The 25,327-nt window shown below is 43.9% G+C and overlaps 1 protein-coding gene across 3 annotated transcripts in view; it reads right to left on the reverse strand.

Moving 5' to 3' along the window:
• ARHGEF12 (Rho guanine nucleotide exchange factor 12) overlaps positions 1-25,327 on the reverse strand; it is a 104,155-nt gene that overhangs the window by 23,097 nt on the left and 55,731 nt on the right. For all 3 annotated transcript variants that reach the window (XM_073320749.1, XM_073320752.1, XM_073320750.1), the window contains 24 exons: positions 24,972-25,021; positions 24,088-24,145; positions 23,146-23,324; positions 22,509-22,586; positions 21,743-21,862; positions 20,489-20,623; positions 18,617-18,688; positions 16,627-16,719; positions 15,763-15,873; positions 15,364-15,462; positions 13,884-13,926; positions 13,340-13,445; positions 12,545-12,682; positions 11,984-12,016; positions 10,905-11,019; positions 10,090-10,195; positions 9,539-9,751; positions 8,997-9,129; positions 8,640-8,675; positions 7,618-7,772; positions 6,718-6,864; positions 5,844-5,929; positions 4,069-4,194; positions 3,163-3,277 (listed from right to left, as the gene is read on the reverse strand). In XM_073320749.1, coding sequence (XP_073176850.1) covers positions 3,163-3,277; positions 4,069-4,194; positions 5,844-5,929; positions 6,718-6,864; positions 7,618-7,772; positions 8,640-8,675; positions 8,997-9,129; positions 9,539-9,751; positions 10,090-10,195; positions 10,905-11,019; positions 11,984-12,016; positions 12,545-12,682; positions 13,340-13,445; positions 13,884-13,926; positions 15,364-15,462; positions 15,763-15,873; positions 16,627-16,719; positions 18,617-18,688; positions 20,489-20,623; positions 21,743-21,862; positions 22,509-22,586; positions 23,146-23,324; positions 24,088-24,145; positions 24,972-25,021 — 2,547 coding nt within the window. The remainder of the gene's footprint in view (positions 1-3,162; positions 3,278-4,068; positions 4,195-5,843; positions 5,930-6,717; positions 6,865-7,617; positions 7,773-8,639; positions 8,676-8,996; positions 9,130-9,538; positions 9,752-10,089; positions 10,196-10,904; positions 11,020-11,983; positions 12,017-12,544; positions 12,683-13,339; positions 13,446-13,883; positions 13,927-15,363; positions 15,463-15,762; positions 15,874-16,626; positions 16,720-18,616; positions 18,689-20,488; positions 20,624-21,742; positions 21,863-22,508; positions 22,587-23,145; positions 23,325-24,087; positions 24,146-24,971; positions 25,022-25,327) is intronic.

Below are 25,327 nucleotides of genomic sequence, written 5' to 3' on the forward strand. Positions count from 1 at the left end.
CCGGGGGAAGACACAGGAAAGAGATGCATCTCTTTTTCCCATGTGCTGTCTAATGTTTAAAGAGATGGAGGAGCTGGCTCAGTGGGGAATGCATAACATCAGATCAAACTACTCACACTTTGAAATCAACGTGAAAAAGTGATAAATGGTTAACGGCAAGTAACCATGACTATAAAATTAGAGAGTAAAAGAAAAACTGCTGCCTTTGCTAGAAAAGGCAAACATTTTAAAAATGGGAAGGAGAAAAAAATAATTATGTGTCAACATGAAAGTACTCCTAAGGAGCAGGTCTCACTGCAGCCAGCATCGGTTATTAAACCTTTGTTGAGAAGGGTGCATGTGGGATTACCATCAAGCTTTTGTGTACTTTCCAGGCTGAGCTGGGCCAAGAATAGATTTTGCTGTTTGCTGGCCATCCAAAAAAAAAAAAAAAAAAAAAAAAAAAAAAAAGAAGAAAAATTGTTCCGGGTCAAATCCAAAATGGGTTTTTTTGGAAATTTTCTAGTAAAAAAAATGTTGAGTAGGGTTAAAGGAAACGTTTCGTGTAACCACCACTGAACTGGAGAAATGCAGAACTGGAAGGGACACTCAAGGCTTCCTCTCTTCCAATGGTTCCCAAACTTGTTCTGCTGCTTGTGCAGGGAAAGCCCCTGCACGGTTTGTTTATCTGCCACATCCGCAGGTTCGGCCAATCGTGGCTCCCAGTGGCAGCGGTTCGCTGTTCCAGGCCAATGGGAGCTGTGGGAAGCGGCGTGGGCTGAGAGACGTACTGGCAGCCGCTCCCATTGGCCTGGAGCAGCGAACCGGCCCGACTCAGCAGGAGCTTTCCCTGCACTAGAGGCAGAACAAGTTTGGGAACCACTGCTCTAGTCCACCCCCCCACCCCGCCCGTGCTAAGACAGGACCAAAGTAAACCTACACCATCCCTGGCAGGCATTTAACCTGTTCTTAAAAACCTCCAATGACGGGGATTCCACAACCTCCCTTGGAAGCCTATTTCAGTGCTTAACTACCTCTACAGTTGAAGTTTTTCCTCATATCTAACTTGAATCTTCCTTGCTGTACACTCAACAGCTTACTTCTTGTCCTGCTTCACAGTCCTCTTTGTAGCAGTCCTCAACATATTTGAGGACTACTATCAGGACCCCTGTAGGTCTTATTTTCTCAAGATTAAACATGCCCAGTTTTTAAACCTTTCCTTATAGGTCAGGTTTTCTAAATCTTTTTATCATTTTTGTTGCTCTCCCATGGACTTTTTCCAATTTGTCCATATCCTCCCTAAAGCGTGGTGCCCAGAACTGGACACAGTACCCCTGTGGAGACCTCACCAGTACTGATTAGAGCAGGACAATTACCTCATGTGTCTTACATATCATAATCCTGCTAATATACTCCAGAATATTAGCCTTTTTGATAACTGCATCATATTGGGGACTCATTCAATTTGTGATCTACTGTAACCCCCAGGTCCTTTTCAGTAGTACTACCCCCTAGCCACTTACTCCCCATTTGGTAGTGCTGCATTTGATTTTTCTTTCTTGAGTGAAGTAATTTCCATTTGTCTTTATGAATTTCTCCTTGCAAGATGTCAAATCACTTCTCTAATTTGTCAAGGTCTTTTCGTATTCTAATGCTGTTCTCCGAAGTGCTTGGAGCCCCTCTTAGTTTGATGACATCTGCAAATTTTACAGGAATACTTTCCACTCCATTATCCCACTCAATAAAAATATTGAATAGTACTGGACCTAGGATGGCACCCCAATAGATACACCCTCCCAGTTAGACAGCGAACCACTGATAACTACTCTGAATAGTCATAGAATCATAGAAGATTAGGACTGGAAGAGACCTCAGGAGGTCATCTAGTCCAACCCCCTGCTGAAAGCAGGACCAACACCAACCAAATCATCCCAGCCAGGGCTTTGTTAAGCTGGGCCTTAAAAACCTCTAAGGATGGAGATTCCACTGCCTCCTTAGGTAACCCATTCCAGTGCTTCACCACCCTCCTATTGAAAAAGCTTTTTCCTAATATCCAACCTAGAATTCCCCTACCGCAACTTGAGACCATTGCTTCTTGTTCTAGTCTTTCAACCAGCTGTGCACCCATCTTGCAGTCATTTCATCTAGACCAAACTTCCCTAGTTTGCTTATGAAAAATATCATGTGGGACTGTGTCAAAAGCTTTACTAAAAATCAAAATACATCATATCTACAGTTTTGCCTCTATCCACGAGGCCAGTAACTCCTTTAGAACCAAGCATATCACTAGTGTCAGGTCTCCCACTCCCTGGGATGTGGGAGACCTGGGTTCTATCTGATGTGATCTGAACTTGGGTGTCTCACATCCTAGTAGAGTCCCCTAGCCACTGGGCTATGGGATATTCTGTATGAGTCTTTCTTAATTCCTCCCACTGAAGGTGTTCTACACATTGTATAAAAGCAAATAACAGTCATTGGAGCAGAGATTCGAACTTGAGTCTCCCACATCCTGACTAGAGTGCTACGGTCATCACGCTAGAGAGTCAACCTCCCAAAACCGGAATGAAATTTTTCTAATCAAGCAGAAAGAAAAAGGTTTTGTTTCGACATGACCATTTTGGTCACATTTTTTGGTTTGGTCGAAACTATTCAGCGAACTCTTCGTGAGCTGACAAATAGTTTTGGGTCAATCAAAACTGCATTTGAAAAAATTTCACCCAACTCTCATTACACAGCGTGCATTTTAGCAACGTACAGGTGAGCCAGGTTCTGCAGTGTGTATCTAACGTTACTTTGAAGATTTAAAGGGTGGTAAGAGGATCAATATTAGATTAAAAGTCCATCAGCATCCAGTGTGAAGAGAGAACCTCTGTAACATTCACACTATTTCCAGAACCTAGATATTAACATGAGAAATATATTAAAAATGCTTAAGACAGAATGTTTAAGCTTGTGGGCATCAAATCTGTTTTGAAACTTATTTCCTAAGTGCATGTGCTTTTCTCATTGTGAGTGGATGTTAGAAAAGGCGTGAGAAAGGGTGGAGCACACATGGTGAGAACAGTCACTGACCCATGGCAGTGAATGATCCATTATGCATATATTTTTAAGAGTCAGATTTGTTTGGCAAAACTGCCAAGAAGCAGGCACAAAGATAATGGCTCCCTCGTGGAAATGCTGTACCTGAGTACTTAGCAATATTATCCAGCAGAAGGGGGTACTTAGTCAGCCTCTGCATCTCAGTGGGAATGATATCTTTCAACTGCAACCGGCGACACAGTGGATTGCTCTCAGCATCCTAAAATTGAACAGGGTAATAATGGCATTTGTCATTTTTATTAAGACTATAATTACCTGAACATGTACCATCTATTCATCATATAAATGTCTATTACTTCACATTTCCAGTAATTAAATACAAGACAAGGAATGCCTAGATTTATCACTCAGACTACATAGCCCGGTTTCATTTGCAATTACATATAGGAAAGGCTCATCACAAAAGCAGTGGCTTCCTTCCCTCATTACTTCACACAGGCTGGTACCCTCCATAATCAATCAATCTCAGTCACTGCCACACAGGGAAGACACCAGCTTAGTCTTTCACACTGTGTGGACACTACATTTTTCAAAATTACACCAGTCTTTGTATTACCAGAATTCCCATCCAGCAGTAATGCAGATAATGCTCTCCTCTTCAGATGGCACACATGCGGAGGTCCTTCCCAGTGAGATAGGTATACCACATGTCTCTTGAGTTCAGGGCGCACACCCACTTTGCCCTGCTGTGCTACACAGAACACCTGTTCTCAATCAGGCATGTGCACAGTGTAACAGGGATGGGTATCTAAGTCCTGTAACTGAACATGTTTCTCTCTACCAGCACATTATCTTTAATCCACAGCATTAAAGGTTCACCTGTCCAGAAGTGATTAACAGAGACAATCTGGTGTTGGAAATAATGCCAAACCAACAGCAATCTTAGATATGATCCTGCTAATTGTATTAACCTTACTTACAGCCCCCGGTTATCCTTCACTGATCATCATCCAAATTTGGGACCAGTTCCAATTTTTGAGTGAAACTCACCTGCACAAAGGTTTGGAAGCGAGAGTCTTTCTTCTGCCGTGATTTGATCACCTCTAGAGCAAAAGGCTGGTTACTACAAAAGGTGGCAGTTGCGTGTTTCAGGTTCTCCTCTCCTGCTCCACTGAACTGTGTCAAGAAACCAAGGAAGCCAAATTTAGACAGAGACAAACTGGACACATGCCAACATGAGCTCTGGCACACATTGGAATTGCTCTCAGAAGGCAAAGAGGCTGCCTAGACCCACAAAATAGCCACGTTTACACCTCCTCGTCTCTAATTGATACAGACTGCCTTTCAGACTTCTTCACCCCAAACTGCCGAGGAACCCTTGGCAGCTGAGAAGATCTCCCGTTAGGCCTGCTTTTACACAACCCACTTTTCACAGTCACTGTCTTTCTATCCCTACCAAAGGCAGAATGTACTGCGAGGCATGAGGTCACTGCTGACTCAGAAGAGGAGACCATGCCATTGCTTCATCCATTGAGTCACAATCCGCCTTGGTGTAAGCAGGTACAACTACATGGATTTAAATAATGAGGGATGAATTGGGCCTATTTTACTTTACCATTGGCCTGTACATGCAAGTCCAGGGTTGCCTGTGAAACCATGTAGCTGGGCCATCCACTGCAAGCTCCCAGGATTCACATGTGATCTGATTGCCCGCCCTAAACTTCTGCACCAAGATGGCAGGTGGAGTTGAACAAAAAACAAAAAACGAGCCGGGCTGATGACTGCAAGAGACTGTGCTGAAAACCCCTTTATCTGCTCTCCTTGGCACCCACCCTTGAGCCAGCCTAGGGGTAATGTCTTCACTAGCAACGTTAAACTGCTGTCGTGGCAGCGCTTTAACATGGCTGTGTAGACATGGCATCAGCACGGGGAGAGCATCGGCGTGGTGAACAATGCCCAGCCTGCTGACGTCCCAAGCCTTCCATCCGCATACTTTGAAAGGTGACCTGCAAAGGAAAAAGGAACGTGTGCGCAATTTTTTGCTTCTTTACAATATACAGAGGAGAGCCAACAGGTTTGGGGCTTCCCTTCAGCCGAAATATCAGGTCTGTGTTACTTTCTTTTGGCTAGGGCAATGGAGAACTGGTTGGATAAGACATCACAAGAGACTGAAAACCGAACAACTGAAAAGTGAAGGAGTTTTAGCCAAACTCTGAAACTCTGAATTAAATAGGTTTCACCAGACAGCAACAGAAAGATTGACCCTTGGGATACAAGCATTTTTGGAAGGACTCAGATACTCCCACTTGGGTCTGAGGAAACTCCCACTCCAATTCTCTAGTAGTTTTATGAATCCTCCAGCAAACACACAGGGAATACAATACTTTATAGTCTCAATATTTCCAAGGTAAAAATATAAGTAGTCCAACCACCCAGCAAAGCCCATTCATCTTCTCTCTCTCTCTCACCTCCCCCCAGCCCCACTTTCTGTCCTTCACACATCATAAAGAAGCAAAAAAGGCAGACAAGTTTTGCCCTCTAAGCAGGTCACCTTTAAAGAAATGACTCACATATTTATCTTTAACTGAATAAAGCATGCCGCTAGATAAAGCGATCAAACTCCATGTTGAGCTCCCTCCACCTTCTCACAGTCCTGTGTCCCCACCTCCATATTAGCTCCACAGAAATGATCAATTTCAGATATTGCGTTCTTAGTGGGTGGGAGTTACACCGATTTCCCTGGGGCTTTATTTACTATTTTATTGGACTCTTACTTTCAGGAATATTTACATTTCTGAACAGGAAGAAAAAGAAATTCAGTTTACCCAGGTTAGCAAGTCTTCCCCAATCTGATCAATAACAGAGGTCTCATTCCGTTTACGGACAGCTTTCATCTGATCATTCAAACCAGCTAGAGGAGGGGGGAAAAAAGCAAGAGAAAGGATAATTAATACGGTCTCAATTGGTCATTTATTTCAAAATGGGAACAAACCAAAAAGGAGACTGGATTTACAATAATAATCACACGGCAAATTAAAGTGAAACAACAGAGAAGTGCCAGATGGTAGGCTAATATTGATAAACAGGAATCATTAATAACAACGAATAATAAATAACCACTCCGAGAACTTTTCCAACATTACTTTGTCTACTTCACAAGGAGGAGAGGCTTAATGTTATTCTAATTTTAAAATGCAGGGAAACAGACACAGTAAGGTTACAGCGAGTGGCTTGCACAAAGTCACACAGTGATACAACTGGAATCCTAACAGTCCCTTACTCTCACCACTAGGAAACCCTGCTTTTCAGAAGCATCAGCATCCAAATGCATATTGCTCCCTTTAGTAGCCCTCTGCCTATGAACCCTCCTGGCCAGCGCCTGTCTGGTTAGTTTTTTCGCATGAGTATTCATCTCAGTATTGCTCTGTTTATGAAAGAGGGGGTGTATATCACCTTAAGACCCCTTGGGCATGTGCATGAGAACAAGAGAGTGTATCTGGCACCTTGGCAACAGATATGCTTGTGAACCAAGTGTGAAATGATTGCGTGCATGCAATTCAAGTGCCGTGTGTGGATGCCCACTATATGTGGATAAACTTATGCATACTTGCATCAGCAAGCATGTATATCTCAGGTGTGTGCATCCATCACTGCTGTCGGGAGGCTAGCAGAGCTGAAAGGCACCTCATCTGCCCTTACTGTGGAGCAGAAGGATATCCTCTAGGTTTGAAAAGATTTTGCGCAGGTCAGAGGGGGTCAGGATGCCTTCACGGAATACACGCTGGTAGAAGACCTGATGCAGAACCTTCAGAGTGCGGACATGAGCTCGCTCAGTGTAGAACAGCTCTGAAGAGGAGGAAGAGAAATACAGGATGATTACTGATTTCATGCAGTAACCCTGCATGGATTCCAACGCGGTCTATAGCGGAAGCCAGAATCTGCCAGCAATTGCATTACTTAATAAATTAAGCAGTTGAGAGAGCACACATTAACTCTGGGGTCAGGAACCTGAACCTGCAAAAAATCTCTCCCCCATCTGTGCCCTCCTTGCCAGCCCAGATTCTGGTGTACTAAGGAATCAGAAACCATGCTCAGCTACCCTAGATACAGGAATGTGCAAGGAAGCAAACTTGTTACTGAATTAACCCATCTACTTGGGGTAAATTGTAACACCTATCACCTCACTCAGTCACACACACAGCTCCACAGAGCTGTATGATTTGAGATCAAGGTGAAGTCTCCATGAGTGTGCTGGGATAGGAGCCATTCCCTTAGATTGTGCTTTTTTTCCAGAAAGCAGTATATAGTCCTCCCCGCCTCTTTACTCCCTCCCAGGATGCTGTAAGCTGGTCCTTGTTTTGCCATCTAAAACTGCTTGCTCCTGCTTTGGGACTGAGCCAGTCTAGGATCTCTGCATGTTACCTACTGATATATAAACGCCATACCAGCAGTTTGCACATTCTTGAAGTTTGCAGGCCAGAAACTACAGCTTATTCCCAACTGTGAGCCACTCAGATGAAGAAAGTGCTCATTTTAAGTGTTGGGAAACTGTAGGTTCCAGGATTTGGTGGGTCAGCAAAGAGAAACACATGAACTCACCATTAATCACTTCTTGGCGTTTGATTTCATAGGGTTTCAGCCCCAGCAGCACCTCTTGGCTCACCAGCTGCTGCCAGTTGGGAGGATCAGTCTCAGTGTCAAAATCAAACAGCTCATCCTCACTCTGAATATCCCCAAAGCCCACACTGTCCATCCTGTAGAGAGAGAACACGCCAGTCAGATGCCTTCTGAGTCAAACACCGACACAGGGAAGAAAATGACAAAGTGTAGGCAGAAGGAGGGAGAAAAAACAAAACAAAACCACAGTTGAAAATTTTATGAAGAAATACTCAGGGAAGCTGCCACAAGCCTTCTGGTTAAAGATGCATTTTGGTACTTAGCCCTTTTACAGAGACCTTTATCGAAGGCTTAGCGTTCACTCTTACAACACTATCTGCACTGAGTATTATAATCCCCCATTTTACAACATGGCTAAACAGACATACAAAGAGGTGAAGTCATTTGCCCAAGGTCACATAGTAAGATGGAGAAAAGCTATGATTTTTTCCCCCCCCACCCCTTTCCACTATCTGCAGATACTGCCACAAAGATTTAGGGCTTGTCTACACTGGCAAGTTTCTGCACAGTAAAGCAGCTTTTTGCCCTGGAACGGAACCCAGTATTCTTGACTCCCAATCCAACCATTATAAGTAGTGATAATAATAATTAGTGCTTTTTATCCAGACATCACGCAGCATGGGTATTAATATCCCCATCACCCGCACTATTATCTAGGTCATTGAAACTATTTTGACCAGGAACAGATTAAAATATCACTAAGCTCTACTTTATAAGAGTGTGGCCTGGTGGACAGCACACTCGACTGGCTCTCAGGAGACCTGGGTTCAATTCCCAGCTCTGCCACTAGCCTGGGTGCACCTGGTCAAGTCACTTCATTTCTCCATGCTTCAGGCTCCATCATTTGTGAAATGGGGATAATTAGGCTGACCTCCTTTGTGAAGTGCTATATCAGGTATTAACTATAATGTTCTTATTTCCAACTAGTTCACAGCCATACTCACTTTCGGAAAGGTTTTGGTGTCCCCAAGTCAGCTAATCTGAAAAACAAAAATTAGCTTGAGTAATGGGATTTCATTCCCATCAGCAGAGCTCCAGAGTGAAATCTTTTAAGGACTGGTTTGTCGTTCTAGCCAAAAACTTGACATTCTAGCCCTGATACTGAAGAGAGTCTTCTAGTACAATTATAGTGGGAGGAAACTAAAATATCTCAGGGCAGCGTCTCCATTCTCTCCCCTTCCCCCCTGAATAATGTTCAAAATAGGCCACGCTGCCAATGTTGTTCTGCAGACCCAATGTAACTGCTTTCATTCTCTTTGCTACACTCTTCCCAGCTCCAAATCACTTGTGCCCATAAATACCTATCAAGTTCTCCTTCCTCCTCTTGCAGCTGGTCCAGAGGAGGGGATGGGAAATCAAAGACAGTGTTAGGGGTGCGGGGTGCGCCATCCACAGAGTCACTAAGAGGTGGAGCATCTCCAGACTGCTTGGGGCCTGAAAAGAGAACCGTCAAGAGTTTCCAGGAGAGATCAAAACACAAAACTAGCTTTCGGGGGGGGGGGTGGGGGGGTGGAAACCAACAATTCCTGATCTTAGAAAGAAAGAAGCCTTAACAGAGAAGCATTTAACATTGCATTCATCTGTTGTTGCAGGGCTGGGTACTTGAGCACTGAAGTTGGGGCTATTTCTTCCTCAGGATGATTAAACAATACAGTATTTTGGAAGCCAATGACAAGCCGCATTCAAGAACCCAGTGACATAACTCAGCACAGATCACTGAACAGGAAGAGTCAGAGTGTCTGAGGGCCTCAACATTAGTAACATGCTCTTAAAATGGGATGGCAATTTGCACATCCTATCCACAATACAGCATTGAACACTCCCCTCTCCAGCATCTTCTCACCTGTCTCGCTGTCCTTGCTTCCCTCCGGGGAGGTAAAGGGCCCCATAGCTAAAGGAGACATGGGATTGGCAGGAGGGCATGTCATGTCTGTGCCATCGCTAGAGGACCCACTCTGGCGCATCTTGACAGAGTCTGGTGGCTCTGGACTAACTGAAGAGACTGTGGATAAGTGCTTTGGATGGCGCTGCTTCTGCATTTCCATGGCCCTGCCAACTGAACAGAGACAGACAAGACAGATTGCCGGAGGCCTTCCTGCCTCCAGAAATCCTCAGCGAGATTTCAATGAATAATTTCATTAGCTTGTTTTGTTTTTTAAAATCACATCTCAAACCGAATGAGTCTCCAGTTAATGAATGCTAGTCAAGCTCCGATACAAGGATGTTGTTCAGAGGGTTTCTTTAGCTGACATCTGAAGTACTCTGTGTATTGTGGAGGTTGCCTAAACAGATTTTAAGTCTCATTGGGACACAGGGTGATGATGGGTACAGAGACCATCTGATTTTCAGACAGACCATTAGGAAGCAGAACGCACATTCCACAGTCCAACATACTTGCACTGCTGTCATGGCGACTGGGTCTCCTTGGGGGTCCCAGGATACTGGGGAAGCCTCTCCTCTTCACTTTTTCCTCCCCTTCTTTCTCTTTCTTTATACTTTGCTGCGGTTAATACACAACCAAAGAAAAACCAGATGAGGAATTCATTTCTCCTGGAGTCAGTTATAGATATATCTGCTACTACCTCAGAATCCTACAAGTTCAAGATAGTAGAGACCTATTCACACTAGTTGGTCTATCCCTATCCCTCTCTGTCAGCACAGGACAGTTCACAACAGTATTTAGATTTCAAAGGAGAGAGGAGCAGGTTCTAAGAGTCATTTCCTTACCCAGAGCTTTTACAGGACTCAAAATACAAGAAGAGGGTGATCAGGAGTCAGGCAGCCAAGTGAGAGAGGAACAAAGCTAACATGTCAAAACATAGACTCTTAAATCCATCTTTAGACACCCGACACCCTACAGTGGGAGCTGAGGCTGCGCCACACTGCAGTCATTAGAAGCTGCAGGCACCCAGCACCGCTGACAGGTTTCAGAGTAGCAGCCGTGTTAGTCTGTATTCGCAAAAAGAAAAGGAGGACTTGTGGCACCTTACAGACTAACAAATCGATCTGAGCGTAAGCTTTCGGGAGCGACAGCCCACTTCGTCAGATGCATTCAGTGGAGTCCACTGAATGCATCCGATGAAGTGGGCTGTCGCTCCCGAAAGCTTATGCTCAGATCGATTTGTTAGTCTGTAAGGTGCCACAAGTCTTACTGGAGGCACTCACGTTTGAAAAAGGTTGGCCACAGACTCTGCATGTGCTGCTATTACCTTTATCTTTGGCAGGAAACCAATACGCCCACGCTTCTGCTCCAAGCTCCGGGGCTCCTTGACTTTCACGCCCAGATATTTCATGTAGGTGAGAATCACATACTGCATGGTTGAACTGCAAGACAAAACGAAAGAGAAAGAGGGAAACTGGTAAAAACTGAGTTTGGAAACCTCTTAATTAAGAAGTTTGTGTACAGAGGTTAACTCCTGATTTTCAAATTAAAATCCTTCTCTGGCATTGGGGCACCAATTCCTTTTGATATGACTCAGTCACAAGAGACCAGAACACATCTTGCCCATCATAGAACCTGTCCCCTTGCAAGTGCAAAATATAGTCCCCGATACCTGCTGACTGATACATTCTCTGCAGCCGTGGTTCTCAACCAAGGGTACCTGTGCCCCCAGGTGTACCTAGACATCTTCAGGGGGTACATCAACTCATCTAAATGCTTACCTAGTTTTACTACAAACATAAAAAGCTCCAGCGAAGTCAGTACAAACTAAAATTTCATACAGACAATGACTTGTTTATACTGCTCTATATACGATACACCAAAATGTAAGTACAATATTTATATTCCAATTGATTTATTTTACAAATATATGGTAAAAAGGAGAATGTAAGTCATTTTTCAGTAACAATGTGCTGTGACACTTTTGTATTTTTAGGTCTGATTTTGAAAGCAAGTAGTTTTTAAAATGAGTGAAACCGGGAGGTAACACAAAACAAAATCAGACTCCTACTAGGTGTACGGTAGTCTGGAAAGATCGAGAACCACTGCTCTGCAACATCTAGGCAATTATTCGGAAAATGTTTTCAGAAGTTCTAGAACAGTGAACATACTATTAATGCCACAATGCAGCTAAGCGTCAGCCACAGTAAAACTTGCCCTGATACAGTAGGGCTCCATCCAGACAGATCTCTGACAGAGAACACTTCTAGAAAATGAAGTTTGCTGCTACAACCAGCAGAGGGCTATCTTGTCCTGCTCAGCAAAAGTCAGACAGGGAGTCAAGAGTCAGCACTTAGGTGAGGTGATCTTACTCCACATGCCAACTCCACAAAAATGGTACATTACCTCTTGTCCTCTTCCAGAGGCTGAGAAGTCATCCTGAAAGCGAGAGAGACAGGTTAAAGAACACAAACCAATCCCAACCAAACACTCTCACAGTCAAAATAATCCAGCACGACAGTACCTATTTGTATAGTGCCTCCTCCTTGAATCTTGACAAATCCCAGCCAAACTCCATAGGGAGAAGCCAGCAGCTTTCCCCCCCACCCCCCTTTAAAATCAATTCTGAGGCTGCAAGTTTCTTTGAGCCAACTGAAAAAATTCTGGATCTGACACTCAAGATGCCAAGAACGGAAGCCCTGGAGCTGCTGTTTAATAAGTATTCCAGAAATAAGCAATTCCACCACAGACTATCTGGGGATATTTGCTCTGGATTCATTTTCCAGTGGCCTCCATTATACTGATGGGTAATCCAACAGCTGCCAGAAGCAAACTAGGGAGGAGGGGAAAGGTGTTGACCCTGAGCTGTTTTCAGTTCTTAACTCCTTTGCTCTGCTCTCCTCAAGCCTTGAGGAGATAGAAGGCAGTCTGTATGTTACCCCCACATTCACACACACTGCTACTTACAACACCTCCTCGATTTTGGTAATTATCTGCTCTGCACACGCTCTCTCTCTCTCCAGCGTGATCCGGTCACGGACACGTTCTGCATCCAGCTTGGTCAGTTCATTTTCGGCCAGCGTCAATCCCATGCTACGCTTCTGTCTAAATAAGGAGAGAAAATAAGCGCATGAAATAACATACCTGGGTGATGTGAATAAGTGGCCTCCCAGCATTCAGAATGCTCGATGGTTCCTGTCCCACCTCTCCTACCAAAATGTTTTGTGGCCTTGGGAAAGTCACTTCACCTCTGTGCATCATTGGCCCAAGCAGTAAAGCAGCCAATACCATTTCACAGAGCAAGGCAGCTTCACAAACTGCAAATACAGCTTCATGAAACTGCAGCCTCTTCTGAGGTCAAGGGAGGCAGCCAGATTGCTGTACAATAAGCTGTGCCCCATACAGGGAGAGGCAGAGACGGGCAATAATGGCCAAGGAAGAGAGGAAGTCGGCTCTGAGCATTGTGCACTCAGTGTCTGTAACAATAAAGTGGGCATTTGAAGAGGCCAGGGCTGTCCTTCCAAGCAATCCTAGATTACCACGGAATTGCTCTGACCACACACAGCAGAGAAACAAGTAAGCTCCAAAATTCTAGAGTATTCCCACAGTGACTTGCTAACATGGAGGATTCATCTCGGCCAAAGATGAACTACTAAATCCTGGAAGTTTGAACTTCCCTGCCCCATGTTAATATTCTGTTAATATAGCAGGATGAAATCTAGTGCTCAGTATGAGCTGCAGGAAAAAAAAGAATCTACATACCTGAAATCTTCCAGATGCCTCTGGACATCTGGATAGACTTTATCTTGCATAGTTTGGATATAATGGCGGTGCAATTCCTCTGGAATGAGTTCTGGCCTTCTTTTTTCTGCAGGTGAAGGGAGGAAGAAGAGGCAGGGTTTCACTTTAGAACACTATTAGAATAGTTACTCTGTACTAGGAGAAAGCCATTCACAAACGCTTCAGTCTTTGTAGCCGTGACCTTTTACCTCCTGCTGTCTACTATGTGAAAGTGCATTAAAGCGCCCACAGTGTTAGCTATACACAATATCACACTAAAGAAATACAAGATGTAGGTGCCCATGCCTCCCATCTAGCGTCCTATACAACAGCGTATAGAATGTTCTTCCCAATCAAACACCAACACGACCACCAACCTGTCTCTCCAAGTTTGACACACACTGTACAAATAGCAAACACACACCCGAAGAGACACCCACCGAGAGAGTTCTTTAAGAGATCCGTTAGGACGGTCTCAAACAGTAGGATCTATGCCAACGGACACTCCTTATAAAAAGGACCTTACCTAGATCTATACTGATTTCATCTGGAACAGGAACCTTCAGATTCTGAAAAAGAAAAGTAAATGTAAGAGTGAGACCATACATGACAGGCTCTTCTCTCCCCATAGGCTGATCACCTCTGAGCACTTGCAGGAGTCACAAAGGCAATTCCCTCCACTCAGAACATATAGATTCTAAGGCCATTGTGAACACCGCGTCTGAACTCCTGTATAACACAGGCCATTGAATTTCCCCAAAATAAATTCCCACAGCAGATATTTAGATAGCACTGCACCATGGAAGTGGTTTCACCTTCCTCCAAGGCATGTGTACAGACCCCTGCTTCAGGCAGGGTATGAGATGAGCCTGTCCATGGGTCTTAACCATTATGGCCAAACAGAGGTTCCTCATCTTTGTAAAGAAATACACAAAATTCCCACATTAGCAACGGTCACTTCAATTTAAGCAGCAGAATCCAACTGTACTGCAATGGACGACTGCCCGGATTATCTTGGATGTCAAATTCATTCCATTTCCTATCAAAGAACACGCTGCTCGTGAATCAGGGGGTTTCCAGAGTCCTGAGGTTGTGGCCAGCTTTATTCTCTTACATTCAGTGCTGCGATTTTAACAAGGAACTAAAGTAGTTATAGGAGACAGATGGAAGAACACCTCTGCCTGGGTACAGCCTTGGGTTTCTTTTCTGTTTTTTTTTTGTTTGGCGGGGCGGGGGGAGGGAGAGGGGGAGAAGAGATGGTCAGAAAACCAGGAGTAACTTTTTTTTAAAAATTATGTTTGAAAACTTACTTCAGTTTTCAGATTTCTGAGCATTGGTGGCAACGCTATGACAGCGCAGTCAATTCAGCCATTTAGTCATTTCCGTTTACTCAACTATAAATAATGATCATACATTTTACACATGGCAGAAGTAAATCTCAACCCTGACAGACCACAAATGATAACCAATAGGGAAGCCATATATAATGTATAATGGCTGCGAGCAATAGATGAAACACTCTGTAAACCTTCAGAAGTTTGAGGTGACTGGAGAGAAGGCTGTATCAGCTTTAATCCACAGCAACACACAGCACATTTCCGTAGTGTTTTTCATTGTGAAGCTCCAATTACACACACACACACACAGCACCAATGAAATGCAGCACCTCTAGGTTGGAAATCACCAAATAATTGGAGTGCAGAATACTTTACAATATCTGCATAGAGTGGGGACCAAGGGAAGTTTTGGCCTACTCTTATGAAATGGCTCATGGGATCTTTCATGAAGAGACTGACAGTATTCTGGTATTTAAGACCCCCACAGGCAACAGCTTTTACCCCAGAAAACTAAAGGCTAGGTCTACCCCGCCTGGATACGAACAAAGGTTCCACAGTGCTTAGAGCATTTTTAAGATCTCTCCAGCACATCAGGATGAGAAAGGTAAAAATCAGTTTCTTGCGTGCAATTGCAGGGGAGAAAAAGGGCACACCTGTCTTGGAACCTACCGCAGCTCGGTCCAGGAAGAACTGGTTAAACTCAAGGAAGACACGACGAGTCTCTTTGGAGTTGGTCTGTTTGTACAAGTCCGTGTAAAGATAGCAGAGCTGGAGAAAAGAGAGAGAGTGAGAACTCTCCAGATTCTACCTGTGAATTTCCTCTCAAATGTTCAGAGGAGATAAGCCTCTCAAAACTCCAGTTACTGGCGAAGAACTTGCAACATGGCTGTGCTGAAAAGATGAATCAATACTTTTAAAGGCCATTTTATTTATTTGACATTTACTCAAAAGCCTGATGCACATTTGAGAGCTGCATTTTTCTCACTGCCAAAGCAGTGGTGACTCCAGACAACTCAGGCCAACCCCGTATATCTGGCCCAGCAGAACCATTCCAGAGTGACATCTTACCAGCGTTGCCGGGTCAAACTGGGACACCACATGATGCAGGAACACAGCCAAGTGAGCCGGGCGAGATTTCAGCAGCTCTATGTTCTGGAAACAGCTGCATTGCCCATTGATCTGTAAAGGCACAGACAGTCCACTTCAACTACACACAAAGGCCCGTGAGAAACCTGGAAGGCTTCATCCCAGTTGAATGGTTTCTCCTTTCTTTGGTAAGCAACAGAGCAGAACCAGCCTAATTCCACGACTCATGGACTGCCATTCTAGCCTTCAGGAAGGGCTCAGCATCAGCCCACTTCCTGGTCTTTTCCATACAGTTTAGTACTTTAAAACACTTTCACACAAGACATATAATGGAATAGAATCAAGAGCAAATTACTATTAAAACCCTTCAGTACAAAGGTATTAGAAAAGATTTCTGCTGTAGCAACACTGCAGCTTACAAAAAGCCAATTAAAGCTAGGCAATACAATGAAGCAGATTAATTTCTGGTGAGGTTGAAGTTATGGGGGAAAAAGACGGGGTAACAAAATCACAGACTATTTTAGCACAGGTTTCAGACTAACAGCCGTGTTAGTCTGTATTCGCAAAAAGAACAGGAGGACTTGTGGCACCTTAGAGACTAACCAATTTATTTGAGCATGAGCTTTCGTGAGCTACAGACTCTGAAAGTGCCATTTCCCATTCGTTAGGGCCAACAGTGACAATGAATCCTTGCTTTTCTCTCTCTCTTTTTTAAGTTTACTAGACTAGCACTGTCTGCTAACAATATGGCAGGACGTGGCCACAACTGAGGCATAAGGAAAGTGTTTAGATGTAGCTGTGCCCCATCCCAAAGAAATGGCTGTGTGACAGAAGAGCGAAACCCACCTGCTCCTGTTCAGCGTCAAAGTCGTCATCCTCTGCTCCGATGATCTGAGGTGCCAGGCGGGAGGAGGGACTCCCAATACTGGATTGAGAATCCTGGGGTGTTGAGAGTGGGGAAAAAAAAAAAAAATGCAATGAGCAATTAATGTCTCAGGGAAGGTTTCTCTTTGGCAACCGTCTATAAGGAGATGACGACAACATTTTCATTTTCAAGCAGTCACTCTTTTGGAACTCAATCTGGTCTTTAGCAGCTCCTTGTCCCATATTTCTCCCTCAGTGGGGATGTATTAGAGCTGGCTAATGGACAGACACCTTAGGTGTGACAGATAGTACAGTATCCTGCAATATCCTGGACAAACCTTACTGACTTAAGTTTAAATATTTTGGGAGTTCATTTTATTAAAAATGAAAAGGTTTATGTATAACAGAGTGCTTGTATGTAATTCCATGGTGGAGGGGGGACCATCGCCTTTCAGGATTTAAGAACAGTAGGGGTGGTTAACCAAATTCACTCAGGTTGTAACACATCCAGAGAGCTATCATCACTTGGAGAGAAGGTCACCTATACTAGTTCAAACTGGACTCTCCAAGGACCAACAGAAAAAAGGATTTTTGTAAAAATAGTCTGAGTTTAAACTGACCAGGCCTTCTTTCTGATGCAGCTAATGAACAGGACCTCTGGTCCAAGGAGGGCACCAATCTTAAGGGAAGGATTGGAAGGACTTTGGCCCATGAATGAAGGGGCTTGTTCTGAGCTGAAGCTGTGATGAACTTGTGACCACAGAAAAACCCCAGTGTGGAGTTTGAAGGACATTTCACTGGTCAGAGCCCTTGGAATCAGGGGGAGATCACTGGGAAGCTGATTAGCATGCGGGTAGGTTCTTTTATTGTTTAGACTTTTTCTGTAATGCGTTTACCTTAAGAATAAAGGTACCACTGAGCACTTTATAAGCAAGCACATTAACTGTGGCAATTACACAATTTACTGTCTGTGAGGAGAAAAGTAAAGCAGTCCAGCTTAGGCAGCCTGACTTTGCTGGGAGCTTAAAGTGTAAGCAGGGAGCTGTTCAGTCTGGTAATACCCCAGTCAGGAGAGAGAGAGTTGCAGGTCTCCCCCCATGTCCAAGAGAGCTGTCAGCCGAAGAGCCTGGAGCCTACAGCTGGACCACAAGGGGGAAATGCAGGTTCCTGAATTGTGACATGAGGATCTTCCCCCTCTTAAGATAAGAATGCTCACAAAAGCCACAATTAGCAGGTTTCAAACCCATAGTCTATGTAGCCTGTTTTTGTACTCTCTGAATGTCACCCATCAAAGCGAGACTGCCTCCAACGAGGCACGCTGCGAGGTGGTATACGCCTAGCAACTTCTTTCTGCAAATGGAGGCTTTCGACTCGCAACAGTTCCCAAACTATAGTGGTTCACGTATCGCTCTCTTAAGAAGCCTGTTGAGAGCTGAAGGAGCATCAAGCTGACATACCACCAGCGGCCCACGCACCGCAACTGGGGACCCAAGTGAGAACTAACGGGAGAGCGAGGCATGCCCCCTCAGAATTCTTCCTCGGGAAAATTATTCATTCGCGTCACCAACGACGACTGCTGACCAACGCTTCTCTTTTCCCCATTCACAAGGACATCCCCGATGGTCCCAGTCACACAGTGATTGAGTGTCCCAAGGCAAGAAAGCCTTCCTCCATTTAGGGTGGGGCTGAAGGAGTACAGACATAGGTGACAGCTCCTGCCATTTGAGAGACAGCTGTTTTACAGCAGGATTATACACTTCTGATCCTTTAATGGACCCACTTTTAAACTCCATAAACATTTATTTGGCCAATTAAAGTTTCCCGCACAATTCTTAATTGCATTTTATTTTCTAAGGCAAAAATTCAATTTATGTTCAATTTAGACAACAGGGGGCAAAAAAAAAAAAAAAAGATTTTAATGGACTCAATACAGAAGCAGCAGCTACCGTCACACTTTGGGTTTTGGACTCACAGTATCTTGAATCTCACTCTTCTCTGGACTCTCCTCCAGGTAAATCCGTTCCTTCAGGCCACTGCGGGGACTCTGGGAAGTAAGGAAGGGCAATTTCTGGTGAGTGTCAGCAGACCCAGAAAAATAAGAACTGTAGAGTATGTTCTTGAGTAACAGACAAATTTTACATGGCTCAAATTCAGTGGACTGCTAAATAACTTTTCTTGCCTATTTCTGGCAGCTAAGCCCTAAACAGACACCAACATACACACTATCTAAAACCAGTAACTTACTATGTTTCTAGGACACATGAAAGGAACTGAGTAAATTAAGCTAATACTGACAGAATTTCTTTCATTACAAAGGCTACTACCTCAAATGGTAATTTTGCCCTGCCCAGTCCCCTTAAAATGCAGGTCTCACTGATGTTATATTGCAGTAGTTTTCAGCCTTTTTTCATTGGCAGACCTCAAACATTTCAAATGGAGGTGCGGACCCCTTTGGAAATCTTAGTCTGCATATCCTCAGGGGTCTGTGCATCACAGGTTGAAAACCACTATTATATTGCATAAAAACAAGAGGGAGTGAATGGACAATCTTGATCTTTTTTCTGGCCCCCGTTCCTTTAATTTCCAATTGCAGGTAGAAGCCCGCCCAGCTAGACTCCTACGTCATTGCTAATAATCAAGAAAAAAAGGAGAGGGGCCAGGTGAGATTTTTCAAGCATCAAACAACAATACGATTCCCACTCTTCCCTGACACCCGCAAAATGAAAGGAAATCCATGCCACAGTTCCCTTAATGACAAAGGCCTTCCACCTAATAGGTGAAGATTTTGAAGCCTGTGAAAACAGAAGGCTATAATGGAAAGTCATTTGCTACCCTAACTATAAGGGGTGTGACTACCGGTGGCAGTCATAAAAAAAACAGAAAAAACAAACCAAAAAAACAGGCCCCCTTCAAAGCTTTTCATTTCTTGGGCTCAGCTCCCTTGTAAGGGTGGTAGAACCCCAGGCTCACCATTCCCCTCTATAAATCAATTTTCAACTCTGCAAAGATTGTCTGTTTCAGGAGCTTTTGTCCAGAGGTTTTATCAAGTCTTCTTTCAACTTTACACTTCAGTGAGATTTTGTTAATATAAGCCTAAAACTGGAAACACAGATTACCTGATTTTGCATGGCAGTTCTCTCTCATGGAAATCAAATTTACAAAACTATCAAAACCCCACACAACTCACTAGGACGTAGAAATCATCATACCCCCCCCCCAATATGAAGATCAGGAAACTGACCCATAAGTTTTATAACAGCCCCAGTCCCAACTCCCCGGTACTATCCAGGCAACACATTAATTAAGGGTTAAGTGCTAAAACAGTATAGCAATGGGGTCTTATTAGTACCTAGATAGTTAGCAGACTGATTAATAAAAGAAAAGGCTCTAACTACTGGTTAATGACTGGTGTGTATCGGGTAGGAGTGATGCTTTTCCTCACACTCATGGCAACTTGCCCTGTGAGGCTGTCTGAGTCATTCTAACCACAAATGGAACATTAACGTGTTCTTCCAGATACTGTAGTTTGTCTCTCATTTCTGTAAGACACTGGCATTCATCTTTCTCAGCCTGGTAACAGGGAATGTGCCAGGAAAACCCAACCCTGAAAAACATGGTATTTTCTTTTCCCAGTGTCTCAGGGAAGACTGGCACTGCAAGCTTCCTCACAGCAGCGTCTTTGGTACATCCCTCAAAGCACTGTTCTAGTACTGTACGTGTGCGAGAGAGAGAGAGAGAACATATGCATAACACACAGAGGACAAAGCTGTCAACCTAAAACCTATGTTGGGAAAAACAAACCCAAAGGGACAAAGGTGGAGCTTCTGAGCTACCCTATACTCACATCAGCAATGTCACTGTTTGGCCGGGAGCCATCACCACTGCTGTAGTCTATTTTGCTCAGCCCATCCCCACTCTCTGCTTCTACTTCACTGATCTGCAGTGACTCCGTCACAGATCTGGAGGACAAAACTCCATCCTAAGAAAGAGAAAATATATTAAGAGACTGCCCAAAGCAGGGCAATGAGGTGAAAACCAGATGTTTAAAGAGCAGAAGAACACTTATGATGACAAAGCCCTGGCTAGGATGATTTAGTTGGGGTTGGTCTTGCTTTGAGCATGGGGTTGGACTAGATGACCTCCTGAGGTCTCTTCCAACCCTAATCTTCTATGATTTTATGCCTCTATGATTAGCTCAAATTAGTTCAAAATTTTACGTCATCTGCTTGATCCATAAAACTCCAATCTAAAGTGGCGGGGGATGCTTTTCTAAGAAACATCAAGAGCAGAGAATGTTCATGTACAGCCTTACAACATGCAAGGGGGAAAAATTGGCTTCACTGGTCAACTGGCAATGGGGAAAAATCCCTTCAGTAAAGACACTATTTTAGAGCTTCAAGTAATTTATTCTTAACTGTAAGGATATAAGAACATAACATAACATAACAGCCATACTGGGTTAGACCAAAGGTCCACCGAGCCCAATATCCTGTCTTTCAACTGTGGCCAATGCCAGGTGCCCCAGAGGGAATGAACAGAGCAGATAATGATCAAGTGATCCATCCCCCGTCGCCCACTCCCAGCTTCTAGCAAACAGAGGCTAGTGACACCATCCCTGTCCATTCAGGTTAATAGCCATTGATGGACCTATTCTCCATGAACTTATCTAGTTCTTTTTTGAACCCTGTTATAGTCTATAGGATAAATTTTACAGATTTCATTTCACTTTTACTTAAGATACAGAAACAAATTAGAGATCAAATCACGAACATACAATTATATCTTATTGCTTTAAACACAGCCTCCTTCAATCTCCTAGGACTCAGAGGAGCTGTGCACTATAACTTCTGATTAAATACAGTAATATTCACCATATACAGAACCTGTAAGTTATCAACTTTGTGAGCCTAATTGCAAATTTAAAAAAGCAGTCACTTATGCCTGCATCTTGACAGCTACGGAAAGTAGGCAGTGGCAAGTCTGCTTGTGGAAATTGGCAAGAACATGGGAGGGAACACCCTGCTCCCACACACATACAGCTGTCCCTATAGCATGTCCAGCTGGAGTTGACCGATAGGATTCTCAACACTCCCATTACCTGAGTAGAGCCTGTGGCTTTGGACAGCTGCTCTTGCAGCTGAGGGATGTGCTTCTTAGTTTCCTGTATCTCCTTAAGCAGTCGTGGGGTGGGTGTTCGGCTGTAATCTTCTTGCAAGGACTGAAAAGTTTAATGAGCATTTGGTGAGCTATCCCTGCAACACTGAGGCCTAGAGCTGCAGTCACTGACTCATCTTCATACCAGCGACATGTCTATGAAATACTAATTACAAATGCCATTAAATGGAATTATTTGTACACCCATTGCTGTTGCAACTGGGTGCTGCAGCACCTCTATTAATACAGAGCTCCTCCCTCTTCTCCCTGATCTAACTAAGAAAAAACTCCCAGTCATAGCCATATTCAGACAGACATATTCACATAGTTGCTCAACTAAAGAGATACCTCTGGCTATGGTAGAAGGTGTCAGCAAATTCGGAGCTTAATCCTGAGAAGTGCTGCGCACCCACAACTCCTGTTTTCTCCAACAGGACTCTCAGATGCTCGCATCTCTCAGGATTAGACCAGAGGGGATGGGAGGCACATAGATGCCTCCCAAAGAGGAGACTTCCTCCACTCGTAAGCATTTAACAGTCAAGCATGAGCACCTTGACAGGTCTCCGCTGTTGCGCTGGGATAGAGGCACTCTCTTAGGCAGTCACGTTACAGACCACATGGAAATTGATCAAGACCTTACTAATGAAAGATTCAATAGCTGGTCTCTATTTTCTTCATCTCTTCCCTCTGCAGGCCCAGCCCCCTCGTACCTGCAGCCGCTCCTGCTCTTTCTGCAGCATCTTTCTCAGAATCTCCACTTTCTGGTTGTGAACAATATTGTTCTCCTCCTGGGAAAAATGGAGAGAGGTTAATGAACTTGGAAAGGAATATATGGTGATGCTCACTCACCCCCCATCTTAAATATAGGGTCTCTACAAACCCTTCCAAATGGGTTCATAAAAGTTTCCTCAGGTCACTATCCTACAGTGACTGTGTACACCCGCCTCTCTATCTGAACATAGCTGCCACAACTCTTTCTTAAAAATTATTCACCCAAACCAGTTACTCATTTTCTCATCCCTAAATGCTTGTGTTTCTTGCAATTGGATGCTAATAAATGTTATGGAATGGCAGCCATGGCTAAAGCCAGCCATAGTGCAAACATCCATCATGCAATTTTCTTAGCAAATCTCTAAGTGGTCGGCAGTGCCTCCCTGCTATTCCAGCCCTGCTCTCTCCACATAGACATGATGCTTAGCTGAATGGTAGTTTGGCCATTGGCAAGCGTCCACTATGAACACAAATTCCATCTGATCAAGAATGGAAAACAGGTCTCCTGAGACTGAACATTAGCATATTTTCCCATTTCACAACCAACCCTGCTCCCAAGGGCCCTTTGAATCTTACCTCCATCAGCACTGGGCTAGTAATCCTCTCTGTGTTTCCAGATGTGCCAGGCGAATGGGGAGATGTCATGATGGGAGACATATGCCCAAATACTGCTGGATCCACTTCAGAATCAGCTAATGGAATCTGGGACGACCCTGGTGGGCGCCCCTGCACAGTGAGAGCTACATAGGAACCCGCTGTGCAGAGAAAGAACAATTCGTATTTCACATACATTTACACTAGACTATTCATGGCCCTTTCTGTCCCCGAGACAAGTAGCAGACTACACTTCATCTGTGAATCTGTCAAATGGTGTTTACTCACACCAAAGAGTCTGAAAAAGCTGTTCGCTCCACTCCAGAGATTGCTTTTAAAACTTCAGGTAGCCAAAATCTATCAACATCAGTTAAGCAGTGACAAAATACTTTTAGTCCGCTAGACAAATCTGTGTTTAGGATACATGTCTGTAGTCACCAAAAGAATTAAGATAGGCTACCTTGGGAAGAACTAATAACATCTGTTTCCTGCATGAAGGAACCAGCCCAAACTCCACTATCCCTTTATGACAATCTACAGGAGATACAGCTTGAATGACAACTATTAGTCACATACAAAGGCACTGACACTTGAAAGGCAAAACAAGGGGAGATGCAGGAGATGGGTTGCGGTGGGGGGTAATTTCAGCCATTGGACAATGGTAGAAAAGAGAGCAAAATTCTATCTGCTGACGTATGATTAAACCTTTCCCCGCCCTTCAAAGAGATTTTGAACTCCACTTTACTATTTCTACTTTGAACGTACCCAGCACTATCAGACAGGTGGAATAATGGTCAACAGCACAGCTAGACTCCACTATTAACTACCTGACGGCTAAATTGGTAGTCTGACCTCTTAAACAGTCATCCCTTTAATGGTTTCAAGGAGTACATTGAAAATAAGCAATAGCCTGCATTAACTTACACTTTATCAGCTTCACCACATCCCCATGGTTTGAGTTTGTTACAAGAGTCCCATTCACCTGGGGGGGAGAAGAGAAGAGGAAGAGCATTAAACTTTTTGGTCTCTGACCTTGGAGAAACTGCTCTGTCATGTCTCAACACAAACTCGGAGAGAAGCAACTAGACCCATGTTTGCTCTCACTTTCTTCATGCCCTTTAATGTACTAACAGGCTACTCCCACCTTTGGATGTCACGCTACAGAGAAAATCTGATAAGCCCTCCTTCTCCCTGTAAACATGTTAAAAATGCAGTGTTGGTTTGAAAGGAGAAATACGATGCTTCCCCTATGCTGATGAATCTCTTGCACAGGGAAGCAGAGGCCCAGTGCACTAGAGCAAATCTTGGTGAAGAAAATAGCAGGGAAGCAGAGAAAAAAAAATAAAAATCTAGTCTTGGCTCATTTAACTCACTAGTTAATTCACTGGGGTTGAAATTCCAGCTGGACCAGAGTCAGTGGGAGTTTTGCCATTGACTTCAATGGAGGTAGGATTTTTGCACTGGTTCCCTGGAGGATTTCACAGCCAAATACCTAGGTTTCTTATTTGTTTGTGACCAAAAGGAAGCCTGGATTTAGAATACAGGGGGGAAAATCAAAAAGTGTGTTCCAATTTACAGCTAAGTATCATTGGCTCTCCCTCTCCCACTCGCCACATTTACTGGCCTTTCACAGTTATTACACGGTTACTGGCTAGTATTGAAATAGGAAAATAGATTTCTCAGATCTAGAATATGGTAGTAACTGCTATTAACTTTTGACAAATGCAGATATTTTAATGGGGACTCCTGAACTGCACATTTCTCCAATGCACATGATCCATTTAACGGATTACACTAAGCACCCTTACCTTGATGATTCGATCACCTGTCTGCACTCCAGCCCGCATAGCTGCTCCATCTAGAGAAGGAGAGAATTAGTCATTTACAATTATATCCAGTAATTTTCCATTTCAGTGACGAGAGAAACATCATCCTCTTTCTAACCCCGTACAAAAACCATTCCTCTCATACATGCCCTCACCCCTCCTCCACTCCCCCAGAACCCAGGTATCCACAGATTACGATCTCATGAGTCTCCAGATTCCAGGAGTTATGGTTTCACCTGATTGCAGGTGACACATCATTATCACAATCCCACAATATTATAAACACAGACCTCATTTATTTCCTGGCCTGCACAGGATATGAAACTGCTTCTGATTAG

This window comes from Lepidochelys kempii, chromosome 22 (assembly GCF_965140265.1).
Source record: "Lepidochelys kempii isolate rLepKem1 chromosome 22, rLepKem1.hap2, whole genome shotgun sequence".
In the NCBI taxonomy this organism is placed as follows: domain Eukaryota; kingdom Metazoa; phylum Chordata; order Testudines; family Cheloniidae; genus Lepidochelys; species Lepidochelys kempii.